General features: G+C 40.1%; 1 protein-coding gene across 11 annotated transcripts in view; it reads left to right on the top strand.

Annotated features, from left to right (window-relative positions):
- Positions 1 to 22,786, top strand: part of AGBL1 (AGBL carboxypeptidase 1) — a 443,743-nt gene that overhangs the window by 80,134 nt on the left and 340,823 nt on the right. For all 11 annotated transcript variants that reach the window (XR_010606737.1, XR_010606736.1, XR_010606738.1 and 8 more), the window contains exon 17: positions 3,076 to 3,229. Coding sequence is in view for 6 of the 11 variants with exons in the window: in XM_065641707.1 (XP_065497779.1) it covers positions 3,076 to 3,229 (154 nt within the window). In the remaining 5 variants the exon portion in view is untranslated. The remainder of the gene's footprint in view (positions 1 to 3,075; positions 3,230 to 22,786) is intronic.

Below are 22,786 nucleotides of genomic sequence, written 5' to 3'. Positions count from 1 at the left end.
GGGCACTTCCATTTGCTTGGGGTGAGAAGCAGGGGGTAAAGATAATTACAATTCAGAAGTGAAAGCTGCCTGCTCTTCTGACAGAAGGTAAAAGCTCCATTTTCAGAGCTGCGCCCAGCAATACCGCTGTGCTGAACCTCACGTGAATGTATCGTCAGCTGTTTTCTCTGCACTAGTTGGAGTGTCAGTTGGCATTTGTGACACTCCCACTGGTGCTATCAGTACAGAAACTAAAAGAATACAAGTCTAAGGCATAAGTTGTATTATAGAGTTGTACCAGGTTTGCTTCCTGAGGGATGATTTGTTTTCTACAGCCTTCTTTGGCCAGGGGTTGATGGTAAGGGAATTTATGGGAAATGCATCTGTTGTGTTTTCTTTATGATTGGCGTAGGAGAGCCCAAGGTCTGAAAGGAAGGTAGGATAAAAGAAAGGAAATAAATGGTTCTGGGAGTAGCTTTGCTTTCTTGTTAAAGATGAGAAAGACGTTATTGAAAAAGAAGACTCACAGTTCCAGTGATCAGTTCCCCTTCCTTCTCCTCCAGGTTTCCATTGTCAGCCCTTTTTCTGGGAAATAAATACAAGTTTGGGTTGATGAAGTTTGGGCTTACTCTTTTTTTTTTATAATGGCATGAATTTGCCATTACCTGATACAAAAAACTATGCTTTCAAAAGAGACAATGTCCTCTCTCACTTACTAGCCATGCTGCTCAGCATGCCAGCATAGTTAAGCTTAGATTAATTCCCACTCAAACAACAGTCTCTTGTCAACTGCTTTGTATCCCATTATAGATGTTTAAAGAAACTGCTTCTAGTATCTGGGAGAGGGCCAGTTAAGCCTTCCCTGTCCAAAATATGCCTGTCAGTTCACTTGTCATTAGGCTTATGTGTACCAGTTACTCCTCAAAATCACTGAGGAAGAGTGTGTGTTCCAGTATGGGGTTTGCCCCTATAGCCTTGAAGGCATGTATATACTACAATCTGTAGGGGGAAAAAAATGCAATACTCAAGAATTAGGTGGACTTATTCACCACCATACTTTATTACTGGAATGCAGTGCTGCATCATTATTTTACTGTTATTGATTTCTATCTTCTGCTGGCACAAAAGCAAGAGAGACTTGGAGAGTTTGTATGCTCAGGGAATTTCTGAATATCTCACTTGCTCCTGAATGAATAGAATAGAGATGAAAAAGATGTTATTCCTAGACTTGCAGGGCCAAGTCTTGAAGTATTTCACTGCCTCTTCAAATAAAATGCTCATTGAAGTTAAAGGGAATCTTGCCGCAGGAAAAGTTTAAATGAACTCAGAGTCAGTAAGGACCATAAAGTTTGGGAAATGGGAATTATGGATGGAAAAGTTTGTTGTCATATGTCCAGCTCTTCAGACAAAGCACAATTATTGTCTCTAATAATTCTAAAATGCTTCTTTGCTTGGACTAATTTAAAATGTTGAGTGATGCAATTTTTGCATTTCTTTGTTACTTTAATTTCCACAGTAAATAAACTAAGTAGATTTCATTTTAAAGCATTTGTCCACTGGTGAAGTATGTTGGTTTTACATATCAGTAATAAATTAAAAGTGATTATGAACCCAAGTGCTCAATTAAATACATAGTGCTTTGGGAAAGAAGATAAACTTGTATATGGAGTTAATAATTTGAAAATGTTTTAAAATATCATATATATTTAACAGTTACAGGCATATTTACAGGAAATACACATTGCAGAATCCTATTTGAACTGGATGCACTCTGCGGTTCATTACTTCTTGTCCATTAGTAATTGCATTTATTTTATGAAAAGTAATTTATATATTTTTACATCAGTGTTAATTGTTTGGATACCTAGCTGAAATCTCTGTGGCAGCTATACCCAATTAAGTTTCACTGGGTACCAGGGACATAAGTAAATGATTATATTGAGTCCTCTGTATTTATGTGAAATCGTTAGATGCATCTAATAATTGAGTTTACTTTATAGAGCAGTATGTTAATTGTTTTATGACATAGATGACTGTAAATTTCCGTTCTTTGTGTGCATGTGGGAAAACGGTCTGAAAAACAGCAAGCTCCAAGGTTTGAGGAAGAGGAACGTCTTGTCCCAAAAATGTTGGTTAAAATTTAGCCCTGACTTGTAAAGACAAAAAGTTACCATGTAAGGGTTGTTCAGTGAATTGGTGTTTTAGTTAAAGTGCTGTTAGGACAAGTGTTCATACTGTACTGTACCTATTTCTACCGATCGAGGGACAACTGGTGTTCCACAGCACTTAGCAACACTCTGCGATGGGATTACTTACACTTATCTTACTACTTGCAATTACAATGTAAACAGAGAGAACTACATGTCATCTGGTGTGTGGGTGGCAAATGGCTATGTGTCTAATGAGGCGATCAGAATTTGTTCCAGAAAGTAATTTTTCTTTTTAAGCTGCCAATTATTTTTCTCAAATTTCTCAAGAAGCTGTTGGACTTAAGAATTGTTTAAAACTGTCACAAACTTTGAGGGGGAGCAAGGGGTGGGGGGTGGGGGAGAGGTGGGACAAAATCTCCTTTTAAAATAACTTATTGGAAAGACATGCTTCAAATTTCCCACTGCCGATTGTACAAAATGTTGTTTCGGTTTAAACTTTTTGGCTGACTTTTGTGTGGGGTTGTTCCTGAATTTCACTGGCATGTGCTTGGCAGCTAACCAGTCAGTTCTATAAACACTCAAAACCAGTGAATTTTCTCATATTACTACACAGTCTGTGTTAGAATACAAGGGGCAGGCAGTTCTGTTTTGGACTTCATGTGTGCACAGAAATATACTAATAAGAGAAGCACCTAGGAACTGTTGAGGTAAAATTATATAAAAGTAATAGTCCTGTGCAGCTTCAGTGAACTGGGAAACATTCTGAATGTCTTCTGTGTATTTGTGGGATGGAAAAGGTGATATTAACTGGCAGAAGAGAGAAGTCGGGAAGCTAGCAAGAGATGAAATTACTACCAATAATAACACGCAGCTAGTGGAATAAAATCAGATTTTATAGACCGTGAACTCATTTTTATATATCCGCTTCCTTGCTTTTTTTCCTCAGTCCCATCTTGATATCCTGGAACAAAACAGGAACCCCAAGAAGGTTTATTGGGGGCAGCAGACGCTCTGCCAGACGCTAGGAGGAAATCCATGCCCGTTGCTCACCATCACCGCCATGCCAGACTCTAAAAAAAGAGATGACTTGGAGCAATTCTGTAAGTAGACAAATGAAGCATTAAAAAAGATGCTGGCAACTTGTGGTCATGTCAGCAGTGGGAACGACAACCTGTTTTGTGAATATGTTGATTTTTCTTGCTTTTGTCGCTTTGGAAAAATAAATCTAAATATGGGGAATAGCCAATTGCAACACTTTTTAAAATTACAGATTTAAATGGAGGCGTGAGGAGAGCTGACACCATTTTTTTTACTTCAAATTTTTCTTTAATCTGAAACAATTACAAAAATCAATATAAAATCTCTCCAATAGCAAGAAACTGCGTTGGAATAACCAATTCAACAAGAAATTTGATTTTTTTTTTTTTTTTCTGTGTTGATGTTCCAAGTTGAAATGACTTAGTATTTTGAGGTATAAAACTTGCAAAAGAAAAAAAGTACAAGATCACTCTTTCCCAGCTGTGGACAGCAATTGCAATGTTCTGGTCAAATCCCAGCTCCCCCAGTGTGCCCAGTAGGTCCATCTGGACACAATATAGCTTGCGTTCTCTCTGAGTCCGAACTGATGGTGTACTATCTAATGGTAAATAACTGCTATGTTATATCTAGAAGTTTTCTATTTTTTCATTGTGAAAGCAAAAGATTTAGACCTTCAATGGTCTTGATTAACAAGATTAAGATACGCAAGTTTTTGTGATCAACAGCAAGTGATAGAGCTGCTGGTCAGCATCCCATAGATTTAGCTTTGATTTGAGCTGAATGACTAACTACTTACATGTAGGTTGACTTTTTTCTTGAGTTAGTTATGAGGCATAAACTGAATTTTTTTTTTCCTCTGCTCTTCACACATCATAACACAGGTTGAGAAGTTTAAGGGAGTGTGGAAATTTAAGTTGTCTTAAGATCTTTTTGGATGTTAAGCAAATATATATCATTATCTCACTGAGATATTAGGCTAGAAGTGTTCAAAAAGATTCTGTGATGTAAGCCACATTTCTCATTGCAGAATTCTTCTTTTCAGGGGTATCTGGTGATATGTGAGTAAGACTCCTCAAAATGTTCATGCTACATGCATAAACCAAAAGGAAGCTAAAATATCAGAGTTGGTGTAAATGGTTGTTATCTTTCCTGTTTCAGGTTTAGAGCACGGTGACTACAGTTACGCTGACATTACACTGTAATCATTCTGAGCACCTGCCTTTTTATTGCAATTATTTTATTATAAATTGAGCATTTACCCTGAATTAGCACATTTCTGAATGTGGATATGATATTCGAAGTTGAAATCTTAAAGCAAAATTGCCAAGTCCAGGCTACATGGGCATTCATAAGGTGCATGCATGTACACAGCTTCAATGGCAGAAACTGGGGGCAGCATTAGAGAAAACTGGATTGTTGGTGTTGCTATTATTAGTATTATTTACACTACAGTTGCACATACAACACATGATTGGAGGTTTGGCTGTGCTGGATGCTGCCAATGCCTGACATGAAGAGATAATTCCTGTTCTTAAGCGCTTTTGTTCTGTGATAATGATGATATAGAACAGAAAACCAGTGGGTGGGAGTTGTGGTGGGGGAGGCTGGTTATATAAAGAAGCCTTTGGCACACTGCAGCTGATCGCCTGGTTAGATGTTAGCTGTTGACAGCAATTCTGAAACCTCATGGCAGAAGGTCATAATAGGGCAACGGAAAGAAAATAAGTTGGAGTATTTTATTTGAGGATTGGAACCATCCAGAAGAGACATGCAGTGAACAAGTTTTTTCTGCCCAGCTGAGTATGCCTTTCCAATGAAGGAACAAAGCAAAAGCTAAGCTAATGTTTGCATTTATCAAAGCAAGGATTTGGAGTTGAGTCAGTTGCATTATGAGCGAATGTGCTAAACACTGCATTTAAGCACCTTTGGCTTTGAAAGACCTTTCTGAAAGGTGTGTTTTCTCATAGGAAAGCATTCTTATTTTCTGACCAACCCCATGATGTGCCCAGGTCTGCAGTCATGCAGATACAGTGATCAGGATTAAAAACTCTGGAACAAATCACAGGTCTGTACTAATGGAGCTAAAGCAAGAATGCTTAAGAATGTTTTCAGCTTTTGCACCAGAGGCAAGAGAGGAACATAACTACATATGCTAATAATATGCTAGATTTCATACCATTTATAGTCCTGGGGGCTAGCCCTGAACTGAAGCCTTATTGTGCTGGGCGTGGGGCAGCGCAGGAGAAGATATGTCTCTGTGTATGCAGGACTTACAGGCTATATACAAGAGAATTGAGAGCCACAGATGCTGAAATGAGGATCATGAGGAAATGACAACACGGTGCTGACCAGCACAACAATATCCTAAGAGCCACATGGATTTTAAGGAGTATCATGATATAAATGTGATAATATTAGAAGGCATTGACACTTTTCCAGAGCACTATTCTTAGTGCATCAGAATGCATCTCGCAGTGTTAAGAGTCTGGCAGGTTTTCAAAGGTCATTAACCTATCTGTGAAGACAAGGCTTGGCTTACTTGTTCAGCACAGATTTGCTGAAAGATTCATAAAGGATCTATGAACAGTTTGGGCGGACATTTGTTTGGACTGCTTCAGGCAGTAGTAATATTCAGCATCTGGGTTCAAATCCCAATTATGTGGCTGAAGTCTCTGCAATATCCCTTGGTTTGTGATGGTATGTGAATTCAGGGGGATCTTGTAGATCTGACCAATATACCATGAAATCATGTGCCACTAAACAACTCTTCCACTGAAGCTTTGCAATGCAATAACATTGAGGGTTTCTTAGGTCTACTCATGAAGCAACAGAACTCAATCAAAACAGAACATGTAGAAAATTCAGTCGTCTGAAATGAAATAGAAATTGTTTGGGGAAAAGACAGTGGCAAGGCAAAGCAATATAGTTTCTCACAAGTTTCCAAGGCTATAAAAGTAAACACCAATACTCTTAAGTGATGAAAATATTTGTTGTTTTATCAAGTGGACGAACAACAAGGCAACACACACCATGTTTTATGCCATGGGGATGCCTCTAGGCAAATCTGAATAATCACATATGTGCTTATTTTGTTTAAGCAGCTTGGATAATTATGGCCTTTGGGGACACAGCCGAATTTGTGCTGCTTTGTGTGGATTTGATCAGCAGTTACTTCTCAGTTTCCTTATCTTGTATGACGCGCCCTTCTATCTGTGAGTGGTTAGGCTGATGGAAGGACCTGCTTGTAAATATTTTCCGTGCTAAAAACATAACTCAAAAGCAGTAACTTAGAGCTAAATATAAAGGGACCAAAGGGTGAAGGTTTTCCCAGTAATAACTCCCATTGGTTTGTACAGTCTCCAGGCATACATATTTCAGCTCAAGAAGGGGTGCAGAGCTCCAGTACTTGGCACATGGATAATGAATAAGAATTGATAGCCCTTGTTCTTTCTTTCTGGTTCTGGTCAATTCATAGTCTATATGAGCTATAGTCATTTTGCTTTCCTATGAAATTTGTTACTTCTCCTTTGTACATTTGTTAATATAGTAGCTTGAGATACTCTTTTCAATAACAAAAGTGGCGCGGGTAAAACACAAGGCTCACCAGGACTTCATAGCTGTTGCATATGATGGTACTTAAATACTCTGAATCCTTCTCTAGAATAGACTCATGGGGAGTGGGAAACATCACGAATGAAGAGGCACTGGGTGGATGAGGAGCGTTGGGAGGACAGTGTGATCAGCCCATAGGATTGCAGTGGGAAGGAGTTATTGTGGTATTGGAGGTGCTGATAGAGTGAGAAAGGCTTGGGGATGACCAGGGCTTGGCATCCTCTGTGTCAGCTGTGCTTTATTTTCCTTGCTCAACTCTTTCAGATTGGTCTTGTCAGGCTTTTGATTAATGTGGCCCTAGGATGGTTAAATTTGTCTGAGTTAAATTTATTAATGTGCACCTTGTTAATAGGAAGCACAAGCCATGCACGCTCGCAGGAGCTGCACATTCTCCGCATACTGAAGGGAAGAAAAATGGGCTGCTGTTTTCCTTCATTATGCCTCCTTTATATGAGGCTTTGATATTCACTCGAGGCTCTTTTCTCCTCCCTCTGTTTCTGTCTTCCCTGTATGTGATGTGAGTGTCCTGAATAATTTTTTTTAAATGCTCAGTTCTGAAACTGACCGCAACCTCCCTGCAAAAACCACAAATAAACAGAACCCCAAACAAAACAACAACAAACCACGGAACAACAAAACAAAAAAGAAACCCCAAACAAACAACCAAAAAAACCCCACAGAACACCACAACAGACAAGATGGTTTTCTGCAAGCTTGCATGTGTGGTGAGCCTGCATGCTCTCACCTGCCTTGGATATTGAATCATTACATGTGAGCCTTTGGAAAGGAAACAAGTTGGGGAGTGGAAAGGATGGTGAAGCAGGCATTTACTCTTTGGTGACTTTGTTCTTGGCTATGTTAGGTCTACCCTATGGTATTGCCTGATGAGAATTAAAGGGACTTTGGAAGGGGAGAGCAATTCCCAGCATCTTTCAGAGCATTCTCAAAGGAATGCAGAAACAGTGACAATTATAAAGCTTCTGATCTTTGCGCCAACTCGCTGTTCAACTCTGTTAATAGGTGCTTGCAGAGCTCTGATTTTCCTGGGTTTGCCATGCACAGCCCAGTGAAAGCAGTGTAAACAGCATGCACGTGTACTCAGGAATAGTTTGCAAACCCTTAATTCACAGTGTTATGTGTGCAAATGTGCAGTATGTAACTGTGTTCTACTAAACTCCCTGGCACACCCCTGACTAGACTCTGCGAGCACAGGACACTGTTGTAAGTGGCAGAGCGAATGGACAGAGTAACTCTTCAAAGAAGTGTAAGTAACAGATCTAAATGCACATACACAAGTGATGATAAAATTGTCTTTTAGTTAAGAAAGTAGAGGACACCGATATGTTGCTAACGTTAGAGTGATGGAATTAAAACCACCAAATGCAAAATGACTAATTAGAGAAAGTTTACGCTGTGCTGTTTTGAGCTTGCCATATGAGCATTCCCCAGGAGAGGTTTTCTGCACTGAGTTGAGGTGGGTCAGCTGTCACCTTTAGTTAGAGAAGGGAAAGGGGGGACACCTCTGAAGTTGGTGTAGAGTAGGTACCATTCTGGTTAATGCTAATAGAGGAATAACTGAAATGGTCCCAAAGGAGTTCCTTACAGGAATGAAGATCTTGATGGGTGTAGGCTGGTAGAGCAGTGCACTGCTCCAGCTGACAGCTGCCAGCACTGCTGAAAGCTGAAAGACGTGAGCATCACATATTGCATCCACCGAGAACAGTGTCACTGCAAAGTGGGGTGGGACAGTCCCTGTTTGTGGTATCACAAAGAAAGTAATTGTGAAGCTCTCTTCGTGGTTGTACTGTTGTGATTCCCATTAATAATACTGATTATGCAGTGTTATGAGTATTTCCCCCAGTCAGCACACCTAATAAGTATCCTTTTAGCTGTGTGTAGTATTATAGAGCTGAACTGTGGGGATTAAAGTTAAATCTAAATGTCCCAGCTAACTAGCAGTAGTGGTGGGGGAAATTAAACAAAATATGACTCTAGTAAAGGGATTTACAACGGTAATAGCTGTTACTTTGAGTTGCCCTTCTGTCATCACGTCATCTTTATGCAAGGCTGGGGAAACCATTACAAATATTATCATAAAGTTATAAAGACCCCCGCTTATCTTAAATATAGTATTTTGGGGAGTTGAAAGACATTTTCTTCCTGATTCTAAGCATGTTTCTAGAGATGGGAAGAGTAATGTTTTCAGGGTAGGTATGATAGGATGCCCTTTGAATCTGCAGATGCTCCTAGAACTGGAATGAGGGATAAAGTGAGACTAATGAGGTGTGTTTATTTTGGTCTCATCTTAAGCCTACAAAATCAGAACGACGTGGTTGCTGGGAGAAATATTCTAATATTTCTCAATTTGCTTGTATAAGCTATTCAGATGGTTGCTTTGCAACTTTGATCTTTTATCAGAAAGAAACAAGCCCTTTACCTTTAAATGTAATTTGCAGCAAAGAGCAATTCCTGAGCAAAGAACAGCAGAGGATGTGAATTGCAGAGGCCACTTATGCAGGATACTGGGAAATAATGATCATGTGGAAAATGTACACAGTTTAATTAAGCACATTGATTAAATCAATATGATTCAAACAGCTTAGTGCTCCAATCAGCTTAATCTCATTAAATGTAATTCAGGCCTTGATAATTGATTAATAATGCATTATAGTTTATGAATTATTGACTCCGAGTTATTATAACTGTGCCTGCTCCCTGCATGGCAACCAATGTTGCATGTTAATTAAAAAAGGCTCAACCTCTCTTCTCTTGAATAGCTCTTTCAAAGCTGGAGATGACATATCTCCTAGTGAAACAGGGATCAAATTAGATCAACGCCTTATTTGAGTGAGTCCACCCCAAAGGAAAACGTACTCTTTAAAGGAAGCTCTCATCTAATAATGCTAAAAGAGGGAGGTAGAATGATCTGCTTTGATTGGTAATGATCTTTCAAGCAGCCAGAAGAACTGCCTGTAGCAATTCAGCTGGAGTGCTAACCTGGCATTGTACTGGTTGGGAACAGTTCACAACAGCAAGCACATCTGTTGTTCTTGTGGTGTCATTGTGTGCTGCTCTGACTGCTCCAGCACACATGGACACGGTACAGCCAGTGCTGCTCAGCCCTTAGGTCGCATTTGTATGCCAAATGCAGAGCAATCCAGCTCCCCGTATTTGTCTGGGTGCTGAGTGGTTTCTGCAAAAAGGACCGATAGGCTTTTACAATGACATTTCTACACTGCAAGTGTCATACAAGAAGAAAGAACTATCGCTCCTATTGATGGAAGTCTCAGGAGAGAAAGCAAGAACTGAAGAAAGCCTCCACTCCTCAGGTGGCCCCCAATTAGACAGCATTTCCACTGAATGTGAACAGAGGATGCTGTCTCAGATTGTTTCTCTGGCTATCTAGGTACTTAACATAGTCCAAATTGCAGTCTTATGCAGAAGGAGTCCACTAGCATTATGTTCCCTTAAAATACTCTATTTACAGAACCTGTTCTGCTTTTTCCTTTCATCTCTATCTCTATTCCTTATTTGTGATTATAGTTAAAAGCGAACATATCTTAGTGCATATAGATATTCAATTGAGATGATGATTATAGCGAACTGTGGAGAAAAAACATTTTTTGCTTTATTATTGGATCTGCAATAGTGAGTTTTGTATCTCTGCATTCCCTTGAATTGAAGATTTGCTCCTAATTTGCAGAGGTGCTGGTTCTTCTCTTGCTTTGTACCAAACACTTTGTTTTTGATGACAGTAAGAGTCAGTTGTTGTGAAAACTATGATCCTGTTTTAATGCAGTAGTGAAGAAAGGCTGAATAAAACTGTCATGTATTCCACAGTACTAAATAATTACAGAATTGAGAATATGTTTTTTTTTTTTTTTTGCTTGAACAGGCAGTTTATTGAGCATCTGAAGCCAAACCAAAGATCTCCACATATGCAACACCGATGGTGTGAGTTTGAAATCTCTCAAGTTTGTCTTGCAGCTTTCTCTTTTCTTTCTGATATCCTAGTCACAGCAATGCGGCAGCAGCCCATTGCAAAAAGAGCAGATAAATTCCTGCAAATCTATGTTCCTGTTTGAGCATCCAGTCTATTGCTATAAAGGTGGAAGCTGGTTGACTGGAACATGAAATTCGTGATGCAGACACATGGCTGCCTGCAGACCAAGGACAGTATTTCCCATGATGTATCAACTGCTCTTTGAAGCTCAGCATTTGGTGGAACTGACTCAGCCAGCACAGCTTTGACACTACGGTCAACCTTCTGTGAGTTTGGCAAAATGCATATTAATATATTGAATCCAATTAGTCAAGGCAGCAAGCGATGCACAGAAAACACTGAACAAGGATGCTAAAAGTGCCTTGAAGCATAGGCAACCTCAGTGGTTTTTGCAAAGGGAGAAAATAAATGTTAGGGTAATGTCTTTTCACCCTGTGCCTTGCACAGCGTGCTGGCAGAGCAGCTATCTGAAGCGAGAGAACTTGGACTGCAGTGGCTGCTCTTCAATCATCTGTAGTTTTCTTCTTTCTTTTTTTTTTTTTTATTTTTTTTTGTTTGTTTGTTTTACAAGCTTCCTTCTGAAATTTGGAGGTTTGGTCTAAGCCCCTCTCTTCTTAGGTGACAGTGCTGCAGAATTTTCTGCTGTTTTTTTGGCACTTGTTCTGTTACCTTTCCTTCTTTGCATTACAACAGCTTTATCTTTGTCCCAAGAGACTAATAACCTTTGTGTATCCTTTCCAGAGAAGAAATATTCTGATTAACACCACCATTTTCTGGAACATAAGTTAGCAATATCATCTTGGTTGGTACGGACTTACAGATTATAACATCAGTAGTGCTTAGCACTGGCTATGCTACAGTCTTCCAGAATAACAGAGCCTTTCCTGATGTGCTAATGAATTAAACACCTTGAAAATCTAAACCAGCATGTATCTTACTCATAATTATTTTCATTTGTGATTGGTTTGTCAAGTGTCTCAGAAGGGCCATCTCACAGGAGGGTGGTACTACCTGTATTTTTTTAATGACATTGGAGATTATGAATGAAGCTGAAAAAAGGTTTAGATGTATGTATTTCTTTTATTGCTTTGGAAATTTATAGCCCGCTGCTTGGAACACACCTGTCTCACAACACCCCAGTGCTCCGGCCTCATTGCAGCAGAGCTACATGCTTCTGTAGGAGTGATAGGTTGCCCAAATTCTTGCTTTAGCAGAAAGGGGAAAAAATTCATTTTTTCTGCCTTGGACAGAAACACTTTGGGGGAAAAACCTGCAGATGCTGTGCTTCCAGCAGCCAGTCCGTATATCTGGTATCGAAATACAGCCCATCGGGGCCAGCAGGCAGCTTTAACTGCCTCAAATGGTGAACAAGCATTGAACTGCTACTCGGTTTCTGTTATCAACTTCAAATAATGGCATAAAAAAAAAAAACACTTCTATTTCAGTGAGCTGCACATTTCCCATGCCTGGCCGTAAATTCCAGTCACACACGGTCCTGTGGGGTATACGCTAAAAAGGTCAATGTGGTACTGTATAAATTAGCCAGAGAAGCATTTGAATTGAGTTAAACCTGTTCTGAATGTGACAGAGATGGGCTCTGTGAGGGAGGACATAATTTTAGGGTCAGAATGACTGTGGAGATTGAATATTGTTATTGGTACTAAGGGGTGAAGAGTTAATGCTTGTGCCTTGAAGTGCAAGTGGAGGTCAGGAAGGGGTTTCTTACAGCTGGTTGCAATATATTGCACAATTGGTCATGTGTCTTACTGCACAGGTTTTTGTTTTTCACAAATTACAAGGTGTGGAGCACCTGCTGATGCAGGGTATAAGGTGGGTTGGCCTGAGAGTTGGATCTGCCCCTAACATCTGTGTTAAACCAGTTGCTTCTAGAGAGTAGAGCTGAAGTCGTGGATGGTGTGGCAGTCTATGCACAGCCCGCACTTGTTGAAAAGAAGGTTCCCTACAGCCCCTGGGTTAGAAACCTGCTGTAAGGTAAAAAACCAGGAGTTTTGTAACAGTTAGAGGTGTCGTTTGTCTGTGATTTTTATTTTAAATTTTTCCTGCCTTCTTTGTGCTGTCTGTTCTCTGTAAGGCAATGAAGAAGTACTCATCTAAGAAGAGACGAGCTGCTGGGCTGTCCCAGTGGCCAGTTGTACTTGTTTTTGCTTGTACCTCCCCACCAATGACTGGCTGTGGTCAGGGGCAGGACAGCTGACAGGTTCGCCCCAGCAAAGTAAATCCCTGGCTGGAAAACTCACAGAGCATAACACACGTACCAGCTGTCGTCAGACTCAAACTATTACACCCGTCGTCGCAGAGAGCGGTTTGTTTCTGGTTCAGTATTTTTTCTTTTCTGGAACAGCAAAGCTGTGCTGATACACAAATTGAGCTAGATGTGCATTGCTTTCTGAAGATCTCATGGGTACAAACTGGTTTTTGACTTGTACTGGATAGTAAGATTGGGCAAAAAGTGGGGTCTGCTCTTCTACCAAAACACTGTTTTAGTTTGAGAACTTGGGGATAATTTAGGGAAAGATGGTCAAGTCTTGCACAGATTGTGTTAAGGAATTGCTGGGCTGTGGCAGAAACCACAGCATATCCTGCTAACAGGGAAGCCTGCTACTTGTAGATGTCTTTACGTGGTCCTGTGTATCTTGTATTTCTTGCTTCTGCTATGCACAGGCAAACCCTCAATGCACAGAACTAACAAACTGTTGGCAAAAAGTGTTGGTGGCCTTGTAACTTCAGTCTTGTTTTCACCTTTATCCTTCTAAATTGGGAAGTTTCTTAGTGATTTTAAATCTTGGCTGACTGGTTTGGAGAGATTGTCTCTTGCAGCTCACTTCAAAATAACAAAAGTCATTCACCCGATACCTCAAGGCTTTGAAAATGTTCTGGAAAACGATGTTTCAAGTTCTGGATTTAATGTTCCAAGCTACGTGTTTTTGCCTGATGAAGGCTGACCTAGCTGGTCGTGTATGACAAAGGATCGGAGTTGTTTGGATTGTATGGAACAGCTTTGCTGCACATTTGCCGGTGCTGCAGCAGATCGTTTGTTCAGCTGCTCTGCCCAAGTTAATGCAGGGGGATCTACACTCATGTGAAACACAGCAAATGATACTTCTCTGTGCTGATCCTAATATTCATCTACCTGAGAGCATTACTGAGTGAGGAGGCATTTTTACAATACACTATGTGCATTTGTTGTTCTCGGTTTTTTTGTATCTGTAATTCTGAACACCTGTTATTTCTAATTCCCACCTGTAAGCTGATTTTGTTGAGATTGTCTATGCAGATTTCTGCCTGATCTGTTTAACTGAGTTTAATTTGTCTAATTGGAGAACGTGATCCATTGCTATGTGACTGATGCAGCCAATCTTTTCCCAGTAAAATAAAGTACAAGAATCTATTGAAACTATTAGTTTGCAGACACCACAGGCTGACACTTCTTGTTGCTTATAACTGACAGTTTCTAGAAACAAGTATTTGTGATTAATGGGCTGCAATTATACAGCAATACTAAAATGAAATAGAACTAAAAATACCCCATAATGATTTTTAAAATGCTGTTCTGTTAATGAGATGATTTGTCCATCTCTACATCAAAGAGGAACTTGTTAGCTCTCTGAGCTTGCCCACCTGTTTCTAATGCAGAAATAGAAATCGCTAATAAACAAGCAGAGACAGCTGCTATGTTCAGCCTGCAAATGTGCTGATAAGATCAACTAGTTGACGAGTGACATGGTAGATACTGCAAAGTGCACCAGTGTTTGCAGAGAGCTAAACTCAGATGTCTGTATCATTTAGGACATTCATTATGTGGCTGTTGGATATTGGTTTCTAGCTGACAGATAAATAGGTGCATCGAGTCTCTCATTCTAGGTCATTTTGGGTTTTCTCTGCTTTCCCCTGCTTCATTTTGACATATGATTTTGCAGAATTAGGTTGAAGAAGGAACAGTACTAGTCTGTGTACCTCTTCTGGCTTTCTGAATAGAAGGGTAGGGGGAAAGTTGGATTTTGAAGTGATCAGCTACCCATTGCACTATAAACAGGCCTCTTACTGAATTGCTCTGCTAGTTTTGTCAGGACAGATTTCTTAAGGCATGTGGCATCTTAGAGATGCTCCATGTCTTTCTCTTAATTTAATGTTAATGACCTCTGCATAATCAAATCAGGCCCCAGAGCTAACAGGACTTGTTCCAGATCTTAACTGTTTCCCAAAGAAGGCATTTTTGTAGTAACACAGGAGATTGTATCTATCAAATCACCAGCACACTTAGAATTTTAATTTGCTCTATCAATTGCAGTTGTTGTTCTACTTAGCTATGGGGGAAAAAAATGCAACTTTCCCTGCCACTTTGCAGTTCTTTTTACAAACATTTTCTCTTATTTCTTCATGAAATTTAAGAAACTGTTTTGAAGATTTCCTGCCTTAGCCTGGATGCTGCTTCTGTGTCTCTGAAATAGACAAGTTTAAATAAAATAGGCTGAAATTTTTATTAAAACCTGATGGGGGGAGAGGTGATGAGTATGAGTGAATTAAGAAGTCAGAATGGAGTTGGAGGTTTGTCTTGGCCTACAGACAAGGAAGTACTTGTGGATGACTCAGAGAAAATGTTAAAAGACATTGAGTTTTCCTCTGAGTCTCCCAATCTTCTAGACTTCCTTTTTTTTTTTTTTCCAAGAAAACCTGACAGACCTGCTACAACATCGCTATCTCCTTTCCTCATTCTTCCCTTACTGCTTTCATATCATCTTTCACTTTCTCCCTGAGTCTGAAAGCATGACATAATAGTGATAGATGCAGGAATATCACAGCGCTCTTAAAATGTGTATGTGCTAATTCTAGGAAAGGTGGTTGGGTTTCAGAATGAAAATGACAGCTGTGTTGTAGCATCACAGTATAGGACAACTAACATAACTGAGAGAGGGCTCTACTGGTGATATTTAAGTACAGGATTCAATTTATTTTTATGGCTAATACAAAGAGGAAGAACTGCTTTGGAGATATGGATTAGAAATCAACTTGGTGGGTGAACATGGATGGCACAGGATACTTCATGACTGAGATTTGGGAAATGGATGTTGAGCTTCCAACTCTGACAGATTTGTATTTTATCCTTGGGCAACTTACTTGACTTTTTTTGTTTGTTTTTTCTCTGTAAATCCCTACTTTCTTCCCTTGGAATGTGCTTGAAATGTGTGTTATCTTCAGTCCGTGGAGTGTTTCAAGAGGAGATGAGTGGAATTTATTATTGTTGGCATCAGAGTGACTTCGACAGGTCTCCCAAAGGACGTGAGCACCTAACAGAAGGCTGTAACTAGTGATTGAAGTGGAGATGAAGAAAAGAGGTGGATAAGATAGCAGGAAGAGGGCAAGATAGAAGAAAAGAGGTGGATAGGAGGGCAGGGAGTCCTTAAACTCTTGGTGGGTCATGTTGCACCTGCTGGAAATACAGATGCAGGGAGGATTTTATTGTGAAAATGAGGCTGTGGTGGACAATGCAGCAGAAACCATCTGAGAATTGACTTTTTTTTTTTCTCCTTTGTGCTCACCGTGCTGGAGGAATTTCTGAAAAATGGTGTTATTATAGTTCTCCCTATCCTTGTAGCCTGGTGTAAAAGGTGCAGCCAGAGCCCAGATCATTTCTTCCCCTTCCTCACCAGCAGCAGACAGGGTAGGCTCTAACAAGATTAGCATCTCAGCTGTTTTGTCACTTCATAGTGTTGCAGGTCACCCTCACACAGCTTGGGAATTCGTATTGCAGCAGAGTAGTAAAGTGCATTTAGTAGAGCAAGTGTTGGAGGCTGTTCTTGAAATGCGGTTCTGTAAATCCTGGCCTCTGGCAGCCCAAGCTGTTTAGTTATGTTTTGTGAATCAGGTCATATCGTGTTTGTCACAGCTTCCAGATGCCAAACTCCTTCTGTGACGGTTTTGTCAAGCATTTTGAAAGGGCACGAAAACAACAGCTTAGAGGGGTCACCATGAAGCACAACTCAACACATGGGAATTGTTCTTCACAAAGAGCAACTGGCCAGAGGCGAAAGAATGAGCAAGAACCAGATGAAGGGCTCTGGGGCATCAGCGGCTGTGGTGCCCCCGCTATCCCTATTCTCCCTGTGTTTAGCACTTACTAACCATGAATGAGCAATAAAAATGTAGTGACATAGTCTCTGTACTTACATAGGTGACGGGCCTGCAAGCTGTGCAGAATGTTTGTAGATGGACTTGAAACAGTGCTCCTGCTCCTAAGTGGTGACTTGCTGCTTAATTTCATGCCCTCTATCATACCCTTTTAATCAGAATGCTCCCAGGACCCACGTTCTAGCTCATCAAAGGTCTTTCCCACCAGCTGGGATATCACTTGCGATGCGGATGCCATGACCTTATTTGTCAGCTTACCAAGATGGAACTTGAGATTAGGCTCAGTCCAGATAAAATAATTGCTGTTTGCGCAAAGGGTATTACTGGTGAGATGCTCCCCATGAGGCCATCTAGCCTGCCTCAAATGTAATTTAATAGACAGAAATAAAATAAATCAAATTAAAGCATGCAGCTAATGTATGCAAACTCTAAAATGAATATGGTTTACAAACAGGCAATGGGACTGAATAGGTGGTTCCTTCATCCATGAAGGAAGCACACTAAATAATACAGAAAATAAAAATCATTTAAGGAGATCTTTTGATTTTGAGAGTTGATGGGGATGTTAGATGGCAGGTGAAGGTTATTTTTTGATGTAAAGTGTTTTTCATTACTTGTATATTCTTGCAGTTAGAAAACATCAGTTAGAAGTCTCTTCATATTTTGAAAACAAGGTATTAGCATAAGAAGCTTTGTTAGATATAGCAGGAAGATAAATCATCTTTGCAATGCTAGCCGTTAGCCTGTCACAACCATGATTTACAGGGGCTTTATTTAAATAAGTGTTTCTTTTAAAAGCATTCTGATAGCTTACGGAGTGGAAGATGAAGTGGTAGTGAGTGCTCTGAAAAATAATGGTTTTGATATGAGTGCTTCTTATGGCAAGAGAGAGGAGCTCACACTGTGAGTTGTACAGGCTGCAAAAAGTGGCTGAGCTACATGGAAGGATTCTGTGGCAGCATCAACTGGAAAAGGTCCAAGTTCTGCTGGGGAAATGTTGGGGTGAAAATGCAGGAAGGCCTTGGGATTGGGGAAATGTCACAGTATCGGCTTCATGAATCTAGTCGGTGTACTACACATCAGAAGTTAGAACTGGTCAGAAATTGTCACTCATGCTGGTAAATTATTTGCCAAAAAGAACCTTCTGGAGAAGGTTTGTGGGTTTTTTTAATTGAATATAGCTTAGGAAACTATGAAATAAAGAACAAAAACTTCTCTTAAGTGAAAATTGCCACTTTTTCAGTGATACATGAGATGGTGAGGAAGGACATCACAAGTTCCACTTATACTTGTGTTCCTTCTGGTACTGCCAAGACTGTTCTGCAGCCTGACTCCTTTACTCATGAGTACCTTTTTCTCTGCTTTGTAGAACTTGTGGAAAAAACAAAACAAAAACCAAACGTTTGTCCTTTCCCTAGCCTTCCTACCGTCTTATTCCTAAGAAGAAACAATTTTCCTCAGACTAGTAGTCTTCCTAGCTTACCATTCCGCTCTCTCTAGTGACTGATGTAGGAAGACATCATTCATTGGAAATAACTTCACTAGCATTTGAAAGGAAGAACTTCTTCCTGGCCTTAGACAGTGACTGCCTAGTGTCTTACCACATATTGTTTGAAATTTCTGCATGTTATCTATTTTATGCAGCGGCAAACTTTGTCCCATGTATCTTTCTGTCAAGTATTCTGGGATTCTGGTTGTGCTACATGATCCTGCTTCCTTCTTCGTCCTTGGGGTATTTCAATAGTAGAACTGCTTGAAAATAACATGGTATTGAACTTCAGGGTTCATCTTTGTCATCTTCTTTGGAAAACTCATGTTCTGCTTATGGCGTAAACAAATTATGTGAGCCCTTGATCTGAGGTTTGAATACACGATGTCAAAACTCTGTTATTTCTAGGTTGCTGGAGGGCAGTAGGAGAATAGCGATTAGGACCAGTCATTAACATTAGATCTGCTACTGGTGTGAGTTTTCTTAAATGCTTCAAGGGAGGGGAAAAAAAAAAAAAAAAAAAAGATGTTGTTCCGTTTATCATGTTTTAGACATAAAGTGCTAGTGCCTCCCACTTTGGTCTTTGTCAAGATGAAACTTATACACAGAAGCGGGTTTCTTGTCAAGGCTGAAGTACGCAGGAAGCTGTAACATTTTAACATTTATGGTGGATAGTAGGATAGTCATCTAGTTTAAAGAGATTTCTCCATCGTTCTGGTGCTAAGTACTTCTGGTTCAGTCAAACTCTGCTTTGTGTCTGTTAAACAACATGTCATATAGTCTAGAAGATGAAAAATGGTGCTGCTTATGTCATGATATAGGATCACTGGGCCAACACTAGTTTTGCTGTCATGATGATCTGATTGAAAGACCTTTTTTGTTGCTCCTTTATTTGTATTTTCTTGCTCAGTTGTTTGTGGGGTTCATCTAAAAACTTGCCATCAAGACAAGTTTAATTATTCAGAATTGGCAGATAGTTTTACCTTATCAATCTTTTGTCTGTGGAAGGTGAGTATTCCCTTTGGGATCAGCTTGGGCAATGCAGTTCTAAAATTTAGGATAGACTTGGACAACAATGATGTAAGAGTCAATTTAGTGACACCGCAAATGAAGTGAACCTGCAGAAGATCCTTTACTGTGAACTTGTTGATATAGTGAAGTGTTAGAAGGTGCCTTTTGTAGACTTGTCTGTTTTCTTTCCTTTTTCTCCGAGTTTTTTGTATGTAACAAAACACACAAGCTAAAACTTACAGATTGCTTACTGCAGGAGAAATACATGATAATGTTTTTAAGAAGCATTCCCTTCCATGATATTTCTGAAGCAATGGAGTGATAAAATATCAAATCAAGTGAAGACCAAGAATTTAATTTTTCCCATCAGAGCCAATCTGTGATGCTTTTTATCTTGACAAAAATTGATATTTTATCCCTTCGATAATGAAAGGCTCTGATTGCACTTCCTTTTAATATATTTTATTTCTTACAAGCCATTCCCTGAGGAAGAACTCATGTTAGAGGCAGAGATGGGTCTGTGCCTCTTAAAGGCACAACACATGTTTAAGAATAAACATTGCTTTATGCTGTAGGTAGCATTAGATGGGTTTTAAATCTCTGTTCTGTATAGACAGTTTATGGGCAGAAAACTCTTTATAGAATCTGTCTTTTGTAGAGCAGAGCTGCTTGAAGGACTACATAACAGATAAGTTATTTTCCTGTTAAATTGGGTTGTTATTCCCAGTGGTGAAAGAAACACTGAGGAGTGCTGTATTTTCCACACTCATTTTAGGGCTAACGGTTCCTAAGTTGGTCTTAACTTGTTGTGGTCAAAGAATGACTGGGCAAAATGCTGAAATCTACACATGGCTTTTTACCATTCCCCTCTTGCTTAGATTCCCAGAAGGAGATTTTCCAGAAAAATAAGGGCCTCAGAACTGGATCCATGGAAATCAGTAACAAAAACAAATGCCTGTTGTGTTATTTCTGTCCCCAGCTACTGCAAGATTGTTGTGTACAGAATGGCTTCTTGTGCTCTGGGCAATGTGGTTTTAATGTTAACTTCTACCTCTCCACAGGGGAGACTCTTCAATATAACTCACTGATATTCAGCCTAAATGTTCCTTTGTGAAGTTTCATCCCATTAACCCTGGCTTCACCCTAGTTTAGTCCTATAAGCGATTCCTCTTGCTGCTGTGCCTGTTCCCAAAGCAATGGCAGCGAAGGGCACGGGGTGTCACACCGGGGTTAAGGCTGTATCTCATATCCAGGAGATGAGGGTTGAGGCATTACTCACAGAGTGAAAACCACTTACTCCTGGAGTGTGCTCTGGGGGCGTCCCCTCTGCAAGCAACTCCTGCTGCAGACTGTCCATCTGCTGCCCTTCGTTTCTGCAGAGAGGCTATTAATGCTGTTCACAGAGCTGGGGACGTGGCCGGGGGCCAGCTCATGCCTCCAAATTCACAGCTCGGTGGTGCTCTGCCCTCTAGGTGCAGGGTCAGCTTGATCCCTTTAGGGATCAGATACTCAGAGGTCTCTCTGGCTAGGGATGTAGCTAGAAAGTGCAGAGTTGTTGCTCTTACAGTGTTGAAAGGTGCTTTGGAAATGAGAAAGATGTGCTGTGAGTAGTGGATATATAGAATGAAGTGTAAAAGTAAGGGGTAAAAATATTGCTGTTTTGGAGCTGAAGTCTTATTAAAGTCCTGCCTGTTCTATTTGGGTAAATTCTTTCTAAAGTATCATATGTCACCAAAATCCCATTAAACTGTCACATAAATTATCAGAGTTTCCTTTTTCCATCACTGTGGATTACCCAGGGAGATATTTTTATGACAATGGAAGCTTTTTAGTCTGCTCCTCCTGCCTGGTTTCATTTCAGATGAAATCCTTCTCTCAGAAAAGAGCCCATGGATTTCATAGCTCTGTGGACCTCTGCACTCTGCCTGCACAGCAGTTATACTGCCCATCTCTGCTGCACTTATCTCCTGCCTGCACCTTCTTTTAGGCATGGAACAATTTAGGGCAATGCTGCCAGTTCTCTGATCATACTGAATGAGAACACTGTATGGGATTGTTTTGATGGATCTCTGCTCCAACGTCTTCCAGTCTTCTGAGCATTCACTGACTTGGTACTTCTCTCAGGCCAGTGGTGTTATTTCCGTATGAAAAAACCCAAAAGGTTAGAGTCACATATGTACCTAACTTGAAAATGCATATTTTTTTTCTACTTGCCGTGTCTTGGAAGCATTGCATCTCTGCAAGGTAATCTAAATTTTTCCCATGTTGGCTGAAAAACATATGGATTGATGGTCAGGCCATGGCAGTACAAAATACTTGAGGATCTGAAATTGCTTGCTGCCGTAGAACAAATTAAGGTTGTAATGTGTGTGTTATAGAAGCAGGGGATGATAGATCCTTGCCTGCCTTTGACAGGTAATCTGGAGCTCCCTACATCAGCTGGATAATCTGTTGGGAGGACTCTTGGAGCTGATCTTAGTGTTTGCTTATCACCCCTGTGACACACGCAGAAGCTGAGAACCAATAGACTTAAGGGTAATAGAGGGACTTTGGAAGATAATTAGTAATGAAAGGAATCCCAGTAATTATATTACTCCAATCTTAAAATGGTAGGACTGTTACTAACAGAGGAGGCAAGACAGAACTTTCCATAAATGTTTCTGGTCTGTATGTGAGAAGCCCAAAAGATGTCAAAATATGATGATGATGATGAAATCATTCTGATTAGTTGCCAGTTAGTGGCTAATGCTTAACATATTTTAAATTCGTTAACATTAAGTAGTAAGCAGACACCTTGCCTCATAGAGCTCAAAGGAGATGGCTGAGATGCCCTGTGGACTGGAAAAGTGATTCCAGCAGCTGTCAGAACACAGAGGTAATTCCAGAGGACTAGAGGGGAGTCTTGGACCAAATTTCTAAAGTGGTAGATAGAATGACCTGTGTGGCTACAGGCCTCGTACTGACACTGTTCTGGGCACTGTAGTGGCTTGATGCAGGAATTCATGAATAAGGACCTAGTAGAAGGTTTGGTAGCATAAATAGGCAGGCACAGCAGTGAAGACGGTCAAGTCACTACAGATTGGCTTAGCTGATAGACAGTAACTTGCATTTCTTTTTATGTAGCCTAGTCCCAGTGGATGGTGAGAACAACTGATTGCTGTCTCTTTTTATAGCAGCCTTTTGTAACTTAAAGGTTATTTCCTTGCTCTCTGTTCATCTTTCCTTTCTGAGTTTAAAAGCCATTTTCTCCAATTTTTCTTTGTAAGTTATGACATCTGAACCTTTCATCTTTCTTAATGATCTCTATTCTAGTTTTCATCAAATTCATTTTTAAACCGTGGTGGCCAGCAATGGCAC

Source organism: Caloenas nicobarica, chromosome 10 (assembly GCF_036013445.1).
Source record: "Caloenas nicobarica isolate bCalNic1 chromosome 10, bCalNic1.hap1, whole genome shotgun sequence".
NCBI lineage: Eukaryota > Metazoa > Chordata > Aves > Columbiformes > Columbidae > Caloenas > Caloenas nicobarica.
Note: the sequence above shows the minus strand (reverse complement) of the source record. Positions and strands in the feature narration are given on the sequence as shown.